Here is an 18,278-nt window from a genome sequence, read left to right as displayed (position 1 = left end):
ATGTACCTAACAGATGCAATACAGGTAAGAGGCAGAAAAGAGACCCAGAGTGGATTCTAAACACCAGAAAGCACAGGATTCTCCAGAAACAGGAACCAAAACCCAGATAACTTTTTGGAACTGCAGTAACACGCTTCTGTGTCAAGGCCCTAACAACAAGTGCATTGCTATAGTGCTGTTTTCTGTCTTAACTGTCTAGGTTTTCATTACTCAAAGAACAACTTACTGCTTTTTTTTTTTTTTTTTGTCTTTATAACCACTGGATTATGAAAATAACACATCTAAGCCACTTTATATGCCAATTAGCAAGCATCCAAATACCTCATCCTTCAAATGGAGCCAAGAACAAGCTCAGTTAATATTTATAGCCTGTTTATACCTCTGCCATTCTATAAGAATAGAGGATTAAACTGCACATCATAAAAACTCTAAAGTGACTATTACACCACATCCATTTCAAAACAACAGGTACAATTAAATATTGCATGTATGGGTACTGGATTTAAAAACTGATGAATTCATTTGCTGTGGTTAAATTGGAGAAAATCCTTTAATAAAAGCATATTTAAAACATGATTTACAGAATGCTCAAGATTTCACCAGGGAGCTGGATATAGTGTTGAAAAATACCTGTCATAGCAAGATAACTAAATCCTAATATCTACTCTTCAGCAAGTCACTTGCAATCTCATTTAGCAGATCATCATCATTATCATCTTTATACGTAATTACTGAAAAGGTAAATTTCCATTAGAAAGCCCATCTGTTTTACATAAAAATAATAGGTTACAGAAGTTTTTGTTCTGAAATGTTTTACCCCAACTGCACCATCATTATTACTAGTAGATAATCAGCAAGTAAATTTCAGTAGCAGCTTCATTAATGGATTTTAATTTTATTTTCTGCCTAAGGGACTCAAGAAATTCAAAGAAATGGAAAAGTACCTACAGAGATGACAGGGAACATAGGACAGTACCTAGATGGATACTACTATATGTGGCTGGAAAGCCGCCTGGCCGAAAAGGACCTGGGGGTGTTGGTTGACAGCCGGCTGAACATGAGCCAGCAGTGTGCCCAGGTGGCCAAGAAGGCCAACAGCATCCTGGCCTGTATCAGGAATAGTGTGGCCAGCAGGAGCAGGGAGGTGATTGTCCCCCTGTACTCGGCACTGGTGAGGCCGCACCTGGAATACTGTGTCCAGTTTTGGGCCCCTCACTACAAGAAAGACATTGAGGTGCTGGAGCATGTTCAGAGAAGGGCAACGAAGCCGGTGAAAGGTCTGGAGCACAGGCCTTATGAGGAGCGGCTGAGGGAACTGGGTTGTTTAGTCTGGAGAAGAGAAGGCTGAGAGGAGACCTTATTGCTCTCTACAACTACCTTCAGGTAGGAGGTTGTAGTGAGGTGGGTGTTGGTCTCTTCTCCCAGGTAGTTAGCGATAGGATGAGAGGAAATGGGCTCAAGCTGCGCCAGGGGAGGTTTAGGTTGGAAATTAGGAAAAATTTCTTCACGGAAAGGGTAGTCAAGCATTGGAACAGGCTGCCCAGAGAGGTGGTGGAGTCACCATCCCTGGAGGTGTTCAAAAAACGGGTAGATGTGGCACTTCGGGACATGGTTTAGTCTAGTCTACCCTTAATTGGTTTAGTGTGGACTTGGTAGTGTAGGTTAATGGTTGGACTGGATGATCTTAAAGGTCTTTTCCAACCTAAACGATTCTATGATTCTACTATTCTTTTCGGCTTCTTACCCTCCTCTCTGTTCCTTTTTCAAATGGAAGTGCGAAAGCCTCCCACTGTTTGGGAAGACTTTATTTCATTGATTTTCGAACAGTTTAAGGAATTAGGACTATGATTTTTCTACAGCTGAACTATCAGCCACCAGTATATGTGGCTCAATTCAAAACACCATATCTGTCTTACTTGTCTAAACTGACGACCATTTGCTTTCACTCAGCAAACTGTTCTTAGTAATGGAAACAACAACAAGTATAACCTTACTTTAACCAGAGTTAAAGTAACTTCCCTCAAATACATTTTTCTTCCTATACAGTTATGTTCCAGCTTTTCCTTACAATGATCTTGCATTATAGTAGGAATAAATTATTCTCTCAATCATCACTATTTGTTCCATTACAGAGCAAAAGAAACAAAACAGAACACCAGCAGTAAGAAGCCCAACGATTTGTCCACAATCTTGCTTCTAACCAACTCTGAAATCCTATCCTTAGCCAAAAATGTGTTTAAAGAAATTTGTTAATATGAAAAGTGGAAGATGGCTGGTCAACAGGCTCGGACACAAATGTCTTCCCTTCTCCTAGTTCTGGTTTAAATATGCTTCACGAGTGCAGGCTTCCAGTGTCCTCCTATGGTGCTCCAGCCTTTGCCTAATGAGAACCTCTTCTGATTAGGTACAGCAGTCCCCCCCACAATGCTGCTTTTCTGAGAAAGGAGGGGGAAATTATAATTTTTTCCCCACATTTCCCCAAATCGTTGTGAGATGCTTTTTCCCCCCACTCTCCATCCTTTCCTTCCCAGCTATAAAAATGATGGCATTACCCATTATAGCAACTTACACACTTCCGTGCAGCACATTACATACTCAGTATTTGATTCTGAAAAAATGTTTGCAGTGACAGCACTGGCAAAAGCTAAAAAATAAGCTCTAAAATCAGTATTCCTGAGAAATCTGTCAGCTTTCTCAACAACACAAATTTGAACTTTGGCATCTGTTTTCCACATAACTGGATTCTGTGAATATTACGAATTCTTCTATTATACAAGCAAGGACTGAAATTATTGTGTTTGAAGAGAATTCCAGTTCCTCAGTATAACCACATTCCATATCCATTTTTAATATATATTTTTTGGAGTGCAGTGAGAATGTAGCTTCACAATGCTACTCATTCCTGATTTAATTTATTTATGGCATGTAATAGCAGGTTGACTGAAGATTTTAAATAATCCAGAGTGCCATATCGGAAAGTAAGCAAACAGAAGAAATGTATATAAATTTAAATTAATCCATCTGGGATTGAGCTATCTGGGTCATCTAGGATCTAACGGTTTTCTTCCCTGAATACTATGTACAGTACGGTCCTTGCCCAAAGCTAAGTCCTGACTGGCTAAATGTAACCTTCTTCCTGTCATGGCAATGACAGCTGGCTCCTGGCTCTGCACAATTAGTCCAAACAACGTATAAAAGCAATATAGGTTTTCTTCCTGAAATATGAATACCAGAATACACTGTTTTTAGAAATCTATACCAGGTCTATAAAATTTGGTGAACTACACATCTCAGACTTTGCACACCTATGGGAAAATATTTCCTCCCACAAAGTTCAACAAACATGTTACATGACACGTTGTGGGTGTTGGTCTCTCCTCCCAAGTAGTTACCAATAGGACAAGAGGAAATGGCCTCAAGTTGCGCCAGGGGAGGTTTAGATTGGACATTAGGAAAAATTTATTCACAGAAAGAGTGGTCAAGCATTGGAACAGGCTACCCAAAGAGGTGGTGGAGTCACCATCCCTGGAGGTGTTCAAAAAACAGGTAGACGTGGCACTTTGAGACATGGTTTCTATGACCATACAGTTCCAAAAGCCTCAAGCCTACGCAAAGAGCATACAGAGTAAGTACAATTAGCTGCTGCACATAGCATGCTGCAAATGCATTGATTCCACTTCAGAACTCAAATCCAAATGCTTTGAAATATACAAAATGCTGTTTATTACACAGACATCTCTTTATCTTAACACATAACATAGTACAACAGCTGTCCTGGTTTCGGCTGGGATAGAGTTAATTTTCTTCCTAGCAGCAGGCATAGTGCTGTGTTTTGGATTTAGTAGGAGAAGAATGTTGATAACAGGCTGATGTTTTTAGTTGTTGCTGAGTACTGCTTATGCTAGTCAAGGACTTTTTCAGCTTCCCATGCTCTGCCAGGGGCACAAGAAACTGGGAGGGGGCACAGCCAGAATAGTTGATCCAAACTGACCAAAGGGCTATTCCATACCATATGATGTCATGCTCAGTATATAAACTGGGGGGGGTTGGCCGGGGAGCAGCGATCGCTGCTCGGGAACTGTCTGGGTATCGGTCGGCGGGTGGTGAGCAATTGCATTGTGCATCACTTGCTTCGTGTATCATTATTATTATTATCATTATTATACTGTTACTATTAGCATTACTATTTTACTTTATTTCAATTATTAAACTGTTCTTATCTCAGCCCAGGAGTGTTTCTCACTCTTACTCCTCCAATTCTCTCCCCCATCCCATCGGGGTAGGGGGAGTGAGCGAGCGGCTGCGTGGTGCTTAGTTGCTGGCTGGGGCTAAACCACGACAGTCCTTTTTGGCGCCCAACGTGGGGCTTGAGATAACAACAGATTAATCAGAGTGTATTAAGGAGTCTGTTAACAGTTGCCGGTCACGATATTAGTTCTTCTGATCTGCACCATGTTCTTTTTTTTGCAGCACGCGTTAAAGCTTGCTGTCAGTTTGTGTAGTGTGCTATGCTCTGCAGTGATTCATGATCTTTTGCTTGGGAGGCTCCTTATCAAAGCCCTGACCTTGAGCATTCTTTGGTATTTGGGTTTCATACAGAAGTCACTACTGTACTTCGGGTACTACCTCATAGAGAGAGTTAGCAATTATACTTCTTACTCTGAGAGGCTTGTTGTGGAGGAAATACAGAATGGCACCTTTGCTGCTTTCTTCTATGATGTTTCCTCCTTCATTACAACAACTTTCCTGTATCTTGAACACCCCTGGGCAGTTAAGATACTTGTATTGATACTTCTTGGGAATGTTGTTTCCATTTTGATAAAGGTCAGTAAGCAGTTTAAAAATACCATCCAGAGATCTACCCCAAGGCTGGATAGTTATGAGTGGCAGGGTGTGTGGGATCGTATGCGCAAGTACCTAGGGCAGTGGGGACCTCCAGTGTTTTGGAACTTCACCCCTGAACAAGTGCAGAATCCTGAAGAATTAGTAAAGTATTTGGAAGAAGTATGTTGTCACCCTGGTAGCTCCAGAGAGACACAAATCATTGCAACATGCTGGGGACTGGCCCATGCCTATCGAGCCGTGGTCAACGCTAATCAGTACCCTCAAAAGAAAGAGAAGGTCTCTGGATCTGATGACAAAACAACAAGCACTGTGGCTACTCAAACCCCCACTACAGGCCCTGCGGCTACTCCAACCCCCACTACAGGCCTTGCAGCTACTCAAACCCCTGCCCCAGGCACTGTGGCTACTCCAGCCACAGCCATGAGCACTGCGGCTACTCAAACCCCAGTGACAGACACTGTGGCTAAACCAGAGAACCAACCTGCGCCGGTATCAGTTGCCCCTATACAGAAGAAAAAATACACGAGGAAATCAGTTTGTTTAGTAAGGGATGAAGATGAACCAGGGCCATCACGAGAACCAGAGGAGGAAGAACCCATAAATGAGATGGTGACCACCCGATCCCTATCCCTGAGTGAGCTGCGAGATATGCGAAAAGATTTTGGTCGTCATCCAGGCGAGCACATCATCACCTGGCTGCTCCGATGCTGGGATAACGGGGCCAGTAGCCTGGATTTAGAGGGTAGGGAAGCCAAGCAGCTGGGATCCCTTTCCAGGGAAGGGGGCATTGACAAAGCAATTGGAAAAGGGGCAAAACCGCTCAGCCTCTGGAGGCGACTTCTGTCAAGCGTGAAGGAAAGGTATCCCTTCAAGGAGGATGTTTTATACCGCCCAAGCAAATGGACCACCGTAGAGAAAGGTATCCAGTACCTGAGGGAATTAGGCGTGCTGGAGGTGATTTACAGTGACCTGAATGATGAGCGGTTAACCAAAGACCCAGATGAAGTCAGGTGCACACAATCCATGTGGCGGAAGGTGGTACGGAGCGCACCAGCATCGTATTCCAACTCGTTGGCAATACTAGCCTGGAAAGACGACGAGGCACCAACGGTGGATGAAGTGGCTAGACAACTCCGGGACTACGAAGAAAAGCTCTCTTCCTCCCTACGGGCCTGTGTCTCGGCTGTGGAAAAACTGTCTGAAAAAATATGCCAAGAGTTCCAACAACTCAGAGAGGATCTGTCCTACTCCCCACCTGCACGGACCAGTGTCTCAGCCATTAGGAGTCAACGTCCCTATGCTCAAGAGAGAGGATATAGAGGATACACACCACGGGGCACCCTGTGGTTTTACCTGCGTGATTATGGAGAGGACATGAGAAAGTGGGATGGAAAACCCACCTCAACCTTAGAGGCACGGGTGCGTGAATTGCAAGGAAAAACTATTAGAAAAGGCGGTTCTCCCAGGAAAATTGCAGCTCCAGTTTCCAGTGAGCAGTTCCCGAGACAGAGTAAGAGGGCTAATTTTACTTCCGACCTTGATCAGGGAACTTTTGATTCACATTTACAGGAAGTGAACAACGAATACTGTGACCAGTGTTAGAGGGGCCCTGCCTCCAGCCAGGTGGAGGAAAGGGACAACCGGGTTTACTGGACTGTGTGGATTCGATGGCCTGGAACGTCAGACCCACAGGAGTATAAGGCTCTAGTGGACACTGGTGCACAGTGCACGCTAATGCCATCAAACTATAGAGGGGCAGAACCCATTTGTATTTCTGGAGTGACAGGGGGATCCCAACAGCTAACTGTACTGGAAGCTGAAGTGAGCCTAACTGGGAATGAGTGGCAAAAGCACCCCATTGTGACTGGCCCAGATGCTCCGTGCATCCTTGGCATAGACTACCTCAGGAGAGGGTATTTCAAGGACCCAAAAGGGTACCGGTGGGCTTTTGGTATAGCTGCTTTGGAGACAGAGGAAATTAAACAGTTGTCCACCTTGCCCGGTCTCTCAGAGGACCCTTCGATTGTAGGGTTGCTGAAGGTTGAGGAACAACAGGTGCCGATTGCTACCACAACTGTGCACAGGCGGCAATATCGCACCAACCGAGACTCCCTGATTCCCATCCATAAACTGATTCGTCGACTGGACAGCCAGGGAGTGATCAGCAAGACTCGCTCACCCTTTAACAGTCCCATATGGCCAGTGCGAAAGTCTAATGGGGAGTGGAGACTAACAGTGGACTATCGTGGCCTGAACGAAGTTACACCGCCGCTGAGTGCTGCCGTGCCAGACATGCTAGAACTTCAATATGAACTGGAGTCAAAGGCAGCTAAGTGGTATGCCACAATTGATATTGCTAATGCATTTTTCTCCATCCCTTTGGCAGCAGAGTGCAGACCCCAGTTTGCTTTTACCTGGAGGGGTGTTCAGTACACCTGGAACCGACTGCCCCAGGGGTGGAAGCACAGCCCCACCATTTGCCATGGACTGATCCAGACAGCACTGGAACAGGGTGAAGCTCCAGAACATCTGCAGTACATTGATGACATCATTGTGTGGGGCAATACAGCAGAAGAAGTTTTTGAGAAGGGAAAGAAAATAGTCCAAATCCTTCTGAAGGCTGGTTTTGCCATAAAACAGAGTAAGGTCAAGGGGCCTGCACAGGAGATCCAGTTTTTAGGAATAAAATGGCAAGATGGACGTCGTCAGATCCCAATGGATGTGATCAACAAAATAACAGCTATGTCCCCACCAACTAGCAAAAAGGAAACACAAGCTTTCTTAGGTGTTGTGGGGTTTTGGAGAATGCATATTCCAAATTACAGCCAGATCGTAAGCCCTCTCTATCAAGTGACCCGGAAGAAGAACGAATTCAAATGGGGCCCTGAGCAACAACAAGCCTTTGAACAAATTAAACGTGAGATAGTTCATGCAGTAGCCCTTGGGCCAGTCCGGGCAGGGCAGGATATTAAAAATGTGCTCTACACCGCAGCCGGGGAGAATGGCCCTACCTGGAGCCTCTGGCAGAAAGCACCAGGGGAGACTCGAGGTCGACCCCTAGGGTTTTGGAGTCGGGGATACAGAGGATCCGAAGCCCGCTACACTCCAACTGAGAAGGAGATACTGGCAGCATATGAAGGGGTTCGAGCTGCTTCAGAAGTGGTTGGTACTGAAGCACAGCTCCTGCTGGCACCCCGACTGCCGGTGTTGGGCTGGATGTTCAAAGGGAGGGTCCCCTCTACACATCATGCAACTGATGCTACATGGAGTAAGTGGGTTGCATTGATCACACAACGGGCTCGAATAGGAAACCCCAGTCGCCCAGGAATCTTGGAAGTGATCATGGACTGGCCAGAAGGAAAAAACATTAGAATATCACCAGAGGAGGAGGTGACACGTGCTGAAGAGGCCCCACTGTATAATAAATTGCCAGAAAATGAAAAGCAATATGCCCTGTTCACTGATGGGTCCTGTCGTCTCGTGGGAAAGCATCGGAGGTGGAAAGCTGCTGTATGGAGTCCTATACGACAAGTCGCAGAAACTGCTGAAGGAGAAGGGGAGTCGAGTCAGTTTGCAGAGGTGAAAGCCATCCAGCTGGCTTTAGATATTGCTGAAAGAGAAAAGTGGCCAGTCCTTTATCTCTATACTGACTCATGGATGGTGGCAAATGCCCTGTGGGGGTGGCTGCAGCAATGGAAGCAGAGCAACTGGCAGCGCAGAGGCAAACCAATCTGGGCTGCCGCATTGTGGCAAGATATTGCTGCCCGGGTAGAGAACCTGGTTGTAAAAGTTCGTCATGTAGATGCTCATGTACCTAAGAGTCGGGCCACTGAAGAACATCAAAACAACCAGCAAGTAGATCAGGCTGCTAAGATTGAAGTGGCTCAGGTGGATTTGGACTGGCAACATAAGGGTGAATTATTTATAGCTCGGTGGGCCCATGATGCCTCAGGCCATCAAGGAAGGGATGCAACGTATAAATGGGCTCGTGATCGAGGGGTGGACTTAACTATGGACAGTATTGCACAGGTTATTCATGAGTGTGAAACATGCGCTGCAATCAAGCAAGCCAAGCAGTTCAAGCCCCCTGGGTATAGTGAACGATGGCTGAAATATAAATATGGGGAGGCCTGGCAGGTTGATTACATCACGCTCCCACAGACCCGCCAGGGCAAGCGCTATGTGCTCACCATGGTGGAAGCAACCACTGGATGGCTGGAAACATATCCCGTGCCCCATGCCACCGCCCGGAACACCATCCTGGGCCTTGAAAAGCAAGTCCTGTGGCGACATGGCACCCCAGAAAGAATTGAGTCAGACAACGGGACTCATTTCCGAAACAACCTCATAGACACCTGGGCCAAAGAGCACGGCATTGAGTGGGTGTATCACATCCCTTACCATGCACCAGCCTCCGGGAAAATTGAGCGATACAATGGATTGTTAAAGACTACCCTGAGAGCAATGGGTGGTGGGACGTTTAAACATTGGGATACGCATTTAGCAAAAGCCACCTGGTTAGTCAACACCAGGGGATCTGCCAATCGAGCTGGCCCTGCCCAATCAAAACTTTTACGTACTGTAGAAGGAGATAAAGTTCCTGTAGTGCACATGAAAAATATGCTGGGGAAGACAGTCTGGGTTACTTCCCCCTCTGGCAAAGGCAAACCCATTCGTGGGATTGCTTTTGCTCAAGGACCTGGGTGCACTTGGTGGGTGATGCGAAAGGATGGGGAAGCCCAATGTGTACCTCAAGGGAATTTGATTTTGGGTGAAAATAGCCAATGAACTGAATTGTATAATATTAATTGCTTTATAATACTGTATGTTATCTCTTAACTATATGTTATCTCTTAACTGCATGTTAATATAATAATATAGTAGGTTAATATTAAGTATATAATACTATATATTATGATTGCTATATGCCGCATCAATGGTATTGCAGTAAGAATTGCCCAGCCTAAGGAAAATGAACTTTGATGAAACCATGTTGGAATGAGAACTGACTTCAGCATGCAACAGTCCAACACTGCACACCACCTCTCCTGCTCTGAAAGACTGTGATGACAGATGGAACCCAAAGTCATGGGCTAAATGAACTCAATGGACATTTTAGAGGGATGGGCCATAGACGAAGGGAATGATATCTGTGTGTATATCAAGATAGGGAAAGGGGTGGTGATTAATTGGAACACATTGGAAAGGGGAGGGCCTGTGCATGACGTAGATGGTATAGAATAAGGGGTGGATACTGTCCTGGTTTCGGCTGGGATAGAGTTAATTTTCTTCCTAGCAGCAGGCATAGTGCTGTGTTTTGGATTTAGTAGGAGAAGAATGTTGATAACAGGCTGATGTTTTTAGTTGTTGCTGAGTACTGCTTATGCTAGTCAAGGACTTTTTCAGCTTCCCATGCTCTGCCAGGGGCACAAGAAACTGGGAGGGGGCACAGCCAGAATAGTTGATCCAAACTGACCAAAGGGCTATTCCATACCATATGATGTCATGCTCAGTATATAAACTGGGGGGGGTTGGCCGGGGAGCAGCGATCGCTGCTCGGGAACTGTCTGGGTATCGGTCGGCGGGTGGTGAGCAATTGCATTGTGCATCACTTGCTTCGTGTATCATTATTATTATTATCATTATTATACTGTTACTATTAGCATTACTATTTTACTTTATTTCAATTATTAAACTGTTCTTATCTCAGCCCAGGAGTGTTTCTCACTCTTACTCCTCCAATTCTCTCCCCCATCCCATCGGGGTAGGGGGAGTGAGCGAGCGGCTGCGTGGTGCTTAGTTGCTGGCTGGGGCTAAACCACGACAACAGCTGTGGTCAGGACCTTCCAAATCTGGTGAAAGAAAATTCTCTCAGTGTAGTAACGATCAATATAGTCATCGCTATATTTTGAAATCCTCCTGCTTCCTAAAATAATCCATACCAAAGATAATGTGCATGTTTCTAGAAAATAAAACCATTCTTCTTCCTCCAACAGCAGTTTTCTGAAACTGAGCCCTTCAGACAAGATTTTTTTAGTCACAATGAAACCATTAGATTCAAACAACCACTAAAGCATGCATGCATGTATCTAAAAACAAACTTGTTACCTTTCCTCTGCTAAAGGCTCATAAAGGCCTAAATAGTGAATATAAGTCGATACATTTTTTGTTTTACCTTAACAATATTTCTTTGTCCAACAGATCTCTTAAGTGGAAGACATAATTTCATGATGCACTTACTGTCTCTTAACAGCTAAGTAAGAGGAATCTAATGCCATACTGTTGTTAACACTTCGCTATTTTGACATGAATTCTATCATTCCCACTTACTGGTATGGTTCACAGTGTTATTTTGGTGCATACAAACTACATTTGCTTTCTGGGGAAACTAAACCAGAACTTCTGCTCCATGTGTACACCAAATGAACTCTACCCCATAACATGGCATAAGAGTCTTAACATATAGTCTATGAGAACCAGACAAAACCTAGTCTGATGTAAACCCCTCAAATTCACACTGCATAGATGCAGAAGCATCTGCAACAACAGCTTTAGTGCACTCAATTGCTTCTACTGCACTAAATTCTTTGCAACAGTAAACAAAGCCTAAGACTGTACTATAGTATTAAACATCAAGGACCTTGCAGGTATTTCTCCTGTGCTTGCATAAGCCTGTTATCTGTCTTTTCAATTATATGAGTGACTGTTCCTCTGAAATTGTTTCAGAACATGGGACTTCCATTGACTATCATATCAAAGCAGATATAGTAGCCTTTAGTAAGCTTTAGTAGCTTACTGAAAAATAAGCAAACAAAACCACTGTTTGTGAAGCAGCTACGCAAATTCATCCTGTGTTTTCTTATCCAGGTAGCACATTTTAGCTATTGAGTGTATTTGTAGCTGTAGAAATTCCACAATCAGAATTTAGTTAACAATCATCTTGATAAATGAGGCTGATTAAAGTCTAGTTCAATCTCCTTTAATTGTGCTGGCTTTACACAGATAAAAAATAATAACATTTTATTACTGTTACTGAAAAAAACCTTCCCAAGACTGCATCAACTTATGAGACTGAACATTAACAGAGATTTATCTCACTCTTTCACAACATAAATAACAACATAATTAAATTCAGTTAAACTCTGAGGGTATATTACTTTAAAAGATGCACAATTGTAGAACCTTTGCAATATCAGCTTTCTTGCCAAAAACACTTTAGAAGGTATTCTCTTGTGCACCACGGAAAGTCTTGAACCATACTTGCTGAAAAGTATTTACAATAATAACTATCACTCTCCAGGGCCAAGATTTTGCTTACTAACTTTCTCGGTGAAGAACTGATCCACCATCTTTCCACAGGAATCACTGCAATGTCATCAGATATTACAACTCCCGAACAATTACTGTGGCAAGATAGGAGTAAATCCTCCCATGAGCAGAGCAGCACACGGCCTTCACACAGTACATGCACCCTTGGGAGGAAAGCGAAGAGACAACAGACCTTCAGTGTTACCTATTTGTCTCTCTAGATCTGCTGCTTCATCTGGTGTTGCGCGTGGGAGGACACCAGGATCACTGAAACTAGTACGCAGCAGGGTCCCCATCACGAAAAAGAAAAGAATCCCACCGATTGCAGGTATAGCAGGTGTAATCTTCTCTGACAAATATGGACAACTGGAAACAGAAAGAAGATTAAACATAATCAATAACACATAGTACAACTTGCTCTCAAAAACTGTTCACCATTATAAAACCATATGAAGAATTCACTTTCTTCTATTGACACATTACTTGTCTTGGAACCTTTACTGAAGCTGAAATTTCTGTTTATGAGCTCATGACACTTCTGAAATTTCTCATAATCTGTTTAATACAATAAAGGTCCAAACAGCATAATAATGACCTCACTAATGTGCAATACTCATTTATGTAAGAAAATATTTTTATTACAGGATATTATAAGCTCATATATTTGTTCATCTACTGCCCACTTATATAAAGTAAAGGGGGGGGGGGGAATAACCTGAAGATACTCAGCAATAAAAAGCAAAGCACATAACATGATGAAATAAGCCACACTGAAAAATTTAATTAAGTCTGTAAAATAAATTTATTGTCCATCACAAAGATGGTGCTCAAGAACTTACACCTGTGATGCATTCCTTTAATAGCCTTGGTATATATCAATATTATAACACCACTACTGATTCTCTTCCTTAATCTATTTCTTGTAACTTGGTAAGCTTGTTTACTCATTTGCAAAGGAAGACAAGTGCAAATAACGGTGCAACACACCTGGAAACAAATAATCCAGGGGGGTCTAGGACAATGTCAACAGCCCTTTACCAGCACAAAAAAAGGCTCTGTGGTTACCAGGTTTACAATATACATGCAGGGCTTAAGATTGGATCATGGTTTTAGCAAGTTTTCCTTTATGCTTCACATGTAATAAAATCAAAATGGACAGAAGCACTGGAATCTAAACAACACACAAATATAATTATCTCTTCACAGTTGTGCAAAAAGAAGGGATATGAACACTTAGACGTTACATAGTATACCATGCCCATTAATCTGAGTCATACAATAAGCATTGCAGGATCATCTTAGAAAACACACAGGCTGAAGAGTCTGTTCATAGCTCTTACATTAAGTAGGGGTGGGTAAAACACAGAGATGGCTTCATGCATTTCTAATGTCTGCGTAAGAAGTCATAAAATAAGCCTAAAACCAACACAAGCCGGAAACCAAGTTCTGGGCCTTAAGGCTTCATCTAAAGCTTCCAGGTATCAATCAAGTCTAATTAACATCGTCTTCCCTGTTTCTGCTGACTGCCTTAAATGACAATTCAGACACGTGAGCTTTTGCACTGCAAGTCAGTTAACCTCACTGGAATGTTAACTCTGACCAAGTGATGACAATGTCAGCTTCACTGTCCATCACTTCTGCTGACAGGATGGGGAGAGAATGGAAACACTTTTCATACCAGCTACCATGTACCAAGCATTTATCTCCCTGCATAATCCTGTTAAATGTACTTGGCTGTTTCATTGAACACCGTGGGTTTCACAGATGTGATGAGTCCAAACGCATTACACGGCGCATCATACCATCACTATGAGTGGAATTCATCTTTCATCCTACATGAATGTAATATTGCAGATGTAACAAGTTATGAAAGATTAAAAAGACAACCAGGTATAAAAAAGGCGAGGGGCAAGAGATAGTGTAGTTTCATGTAATGAATAGACTGTTTAAATACTAGGAAACATACTTCAAATGCACACTTTTAAAAAATGTCTGTCAAAGACCCAGATTTATGAAATCAGTGCCAACTAAAGGAAGCAGCAGCAAGACAGCTGGTAGATATATGCCTTGCTCCCTTCATGTCAGAGAAGTCAGTCAGAATGAACAACCAAAGAGAAGCTTTTTTTACCACATAAACGTCCTACTGCTCAATTTCTTTCTTGCCACAAAGGATTTCAGTAATCAAAACCACTGTAATATGCTCAGAAAAGAGTACAAATAGGCTGCAAGAACATATTTTTTAAAGGATTAGAGAGAACATGTACATTAATGAACACTAAATATAGTACAGTGCTATTATTCTTCTGTTGCATTATTCATTACACATACCAAAGAAATTGCAACTGTGATGAAGTCTGTTGACCAAACAAGAGCTGTATGTGTGCGAAAGGTACCATGAGATAATCTCACAGCAGCACAGTAGGTGCAATACAATTTAGACAGGTGCCAATGCAGAAACAGTAATGGCGTCTACCTACACAACTTAAATCTCAAATTCTCAGTGATACTCAAAGAATGGAAACTGAACAGCCATCATTAGAGTGACATGTTTTGTTTTAACAATAATTTAATAGGGAATTGGTAGAAAGAACAAATTCCTGTGCTGAAATACTGAGAAAGTCTTGCATTGCCGAAAAGCGATGACTTCGTTATAGTAAAAAAAGCACAAAAATGTCTATCTCTGCCCTGCTGAATCAAGTCCATCTGCAGTGAAAAAAACCACTCTTGAAGCCCTGCACACTCTTTACCACAGGGCAAGTGTAAGGTAACATGCTTCACCTGAAGGTGTTTTCAGTGTATAACACCCTGTATTTTATCAACTTTGACTTAGAATTACTTCAGTAATAATGTAGAAAAGACTGAACATGTCATCTTTGGCAACAATACCCAACTAATGCTCCACCAATTCAGAAATTATTTCAAACTGAGAAACCAGTCCTTACAGACATTCAGACAGTAAGCCTAGGCAGGACCATTCAATCCACTCTGACTTGCATACCAACAGACCATATAATATCACATTGGCCTGCAGAGAGCTCAGTGATATCTATCCTTTAGAAAGGCCCAATTAATTTTTAAAGTTCCTGTCAATTAAATTTAAATAGACCATCTTTTTCTTCATGTCTGTATGGAAAAAAAGGGGAAAAAAATCATAGTACCTCCTGGGTTATTAAAAAATCCACTAAAAGTAGCTTCAAATTAAAAATGTGGATTTTAGCTCAAAACTGTTAATACATCTATAGAAATACACTTGCATATTTATACAATTTATATTTTGCATGCTTATACAACAAATGCATTAATACTGCTATGTTAAGTCAATATTATTTTAAACAATTTTAGTGTTACAACTTCTGGAATTGTCAAATACTGTACAGAGAAAAAGATTATTCCTAATATTTGCTCAAATCCTTTAATTAATTTGCTTCAATTGAGTTTGTATCACTTTAGGCATCGGCTTTCCTCAGATATTACAAGAAATATATTTTCTGGATGGTATTTTCAGCAGGTATTTCCTGACAGCAAATTTCAGAACTTTCAGGCAGAGGAACTCTCTGCACAGAGGACTGTCCATCTGCAGCACCACTTACGATAAAGCAGCACAGAGCTCCAGAACAAATCTCTGTCCTATACACACCTGCAGAGCAAGTAGTGACAAACTTTTTTAAATCAGCACTTGGTAACTACTAGATATGAACCGATATCCTCAGTTTACATCTTAGACACAGCAGAACAATTGTTCTTAACTGGTACCTGCAATGATAGCACAGAGCAAGTACTGATTGGGTCCACCCCAGAAAACACATTTTTTTGGAAGTATTACTTGACCATAGATCCCACTAGAAATTGTTATTGTTGAAACAGCTTCTTCAGAGAACAATGTTTGGATTTGCACGTAGCAACCAGTAACACAACCTGAAGTTTTCATTTAATTAATAGAGGGGCTTTATACAAATCAGCCCTGCTTTCTGCTTGGCTTCTCAGCTGCTTTTTTGAAGCATTATGTGAAAGTTTGCATGAGTGTAGGAGGGAAATAAAATCTGCTGGAAGACTAGTCTGTCACAGCTAGATAAAAATAAAAACACACTGACATTTAAGAGATAATTATCAGTATCACCCCTGTGAACGAAGGATGCAGGAGAACAACAAAAGTAATTCTTACCACCCAGCAGCCCTCTAAACTGTGTAACCATGCTCCCTGTGGCTACTGAGATCAGCAGAAAAACACATGTAGTAAGTGTACTGAAGAGCACACACAGTGAGAGTCCTACAACTTTCAAGCTCTTTTATTAGAAAAGTGGAGGAAAAAAAAAAAGAAGCCTCCTTAAGCCTTTCCTGGAAAGATGAAGGCTTTCCTGAACAGTTCATTGACAGTTGTTGTTATTCGCTGATGGGGAAATACAGTAAATGACAAATCTATCCAGTAGGGATAATTTTGGAGAGTCTACCTTGGAGAGAAGCTAACCCTGTAGTTACAAAAAAACATTAATAACAAATACAGCCTCTTTGACAAATCCAATACGCACTTGGAAAGGAGCACTGATATTAGCATGAGGCAAGAGAGACAGAAGCACACACAAAAACTAGAGGGAGAGGGAAACTGGGACAGAAGGAGGAGACCTTCATTTCAGCAGCTGTCAGTAAGGTTTTCATTCTGACCACCGCCTCCTGTGAAACCACATTCTAACCTGGACCTCTGTCAATTTAGAAATGGCAACAGAATAACCCATATAGATAGATTAAAGGCAAATCAAGACTCTGGGCTAGAACAACAGAAATGGCTTATAATTTACTTTTCTAATGACAAGTTACCAGTTCAAAGAAAGCAGCCAAAGACATGCATGTAGACCACAACACAGACAGTGGAAGATGCAAGGATGGGCAAAACATGAGGGCACAGCAAGAACCTTGAAGGCTGCTGCCTGACAAAAACTGTAGGAAGACAAGCAGGACAAAGAGAATGATCAGAGTGTAATAATTTCATTGTTGTAGGGTTTGAAGGGTTGCCTCCTTTTACTTGTTTTCCAGCAGAATCTCAACTAGAGAACATTACATTTCATATTGCTATTAGAAAAAGCGTTGGCAAAGTATAAGGAGGTATAAAAGGAATCACAGAAGCACTTTCAAAGACTGCACAGTGAATTCTCACATACAATGCAGGCTTCAACCTGCTACAGATGACTTCAAAGGTACTGCACCTATGATATTAAAACACAGTTTTAATACACTCAGAACTGTAAAAAGCATGGTATAAATTTTTCAACTGTATAGCTGTAGCTACAGAGAAAACAATGCCACAGAAAATAATACATACCTAATTTAAAGGCTAGAAGAAAAATAAGACCAAAGAATGGTTGAATGTATCAGCTCCTCAGTCAGTATTTTTTGGGATGGTCATGTTTCCACATGTACCCCCACCCCCAAATCCCAGCATCCTACAACTACCTCTTTGAGAAGACCTTATTTTAAAGTTAAGGTGAAGAAACTCTTAAGAAAGGTCTGACACAAGAAAAAAGTTACAATAGGAAACAACTTGCAGGGCCTCAACCAGTTAATGGTTAATTCTTCACAAGCATGCTGTTGACACACAGAAAATGTGATGTAATTTGAGTACAGATTAGTCCAATGTTACATGAAATGCCTAATAAGATTAGCTAGGGAAGTTCTGCATTAGTTTCCTACATCTGCCTGATTCTGCTGTACAGCCTTTAAAATTTATTAGAATTTTCAAGAGATATTGAGGAAATCACAGACTGATTTCGATGGGATTTGAAATTTGCTTTTAAAGAAATGGATTTATTTCATTATTCTTTTTTGTGTTTTGAACTATTTTTTAACATCATACACTCTCTCGTTTCAGAATGGTCAATCAGTTTCAGAAACTCATTTCATCAAATACAAGACAAAAATCACTCTTCTAATACTTGTTTCATTTCAAATCCAGGAACTCTGGAATGCTGCAAACTTGCGAAGACTATGGAACACAAAACAGCTAACAAAAAAAAGGCAGAATGACAGCAGGAAGGGAAGAAATAGGCAGAATATTACTTCCTCCTCAGTTTAATAATCTAAAATATTATACCCTAATCATAAATGCAGATTTATTGAATGGTTTCAGACAAGAA

At 41.9% G+C, this 18,278-nt stretch overlaps 1 protein-coding gene across 8 annotated transcripts in view; it reads right to left on the bottom strand.

Moving 5' to 3' along the window:
* The window catches only part of ZDHHC14 (zDHHC palmitoyltransferase 14), a 120,227-nt gene that overhangs the window by 47,291 nt on the left and 54,658 nt on the right, over positions 1–18,278 (bottom strand). For 6 of the 8 annotated variants that reach the window (XR_012830894.1, XM_075706630.1, XM_075706632.1 and 3 more), the window contains exon 2: positions 12,347–12,519. Coding sequence is in view for 7 of the 8 variants with exons in the window: in XM_075706630.1 (XP_075562745.1) it covers positions 12,347–12,519 (173 nt within the window). In the remaining variant the exon portion in view is untranslated. The remainder of the gene's footprint in view (positions 1–12,346; positions 12,520–18,278) is intronic. The other 2 variants (XM_075706631.1, XM_075706633.1) reach the window with 1 other exon arrangement.

This window comes from Pelecanus crispus, chromosome 3, assembly GCF_030463565.1.
Source record: "Pelecanus crispus isolate bPelCri1 chromosome 3, bPelCri1.pri, whole genome shotgun sequence".
NCBI classification, from domain to species: Eukaryota; Metazoa; Chordata; class Aves; order Pelecaniformes; family Pelecanidae; genus Pelecanus; species Pelecanus crispus.
The sequence above is the reverse complement of the archived record's forward strand: the minus strand, read 5'-3'. Positions and strand labels throughout refer to the sequence as shown.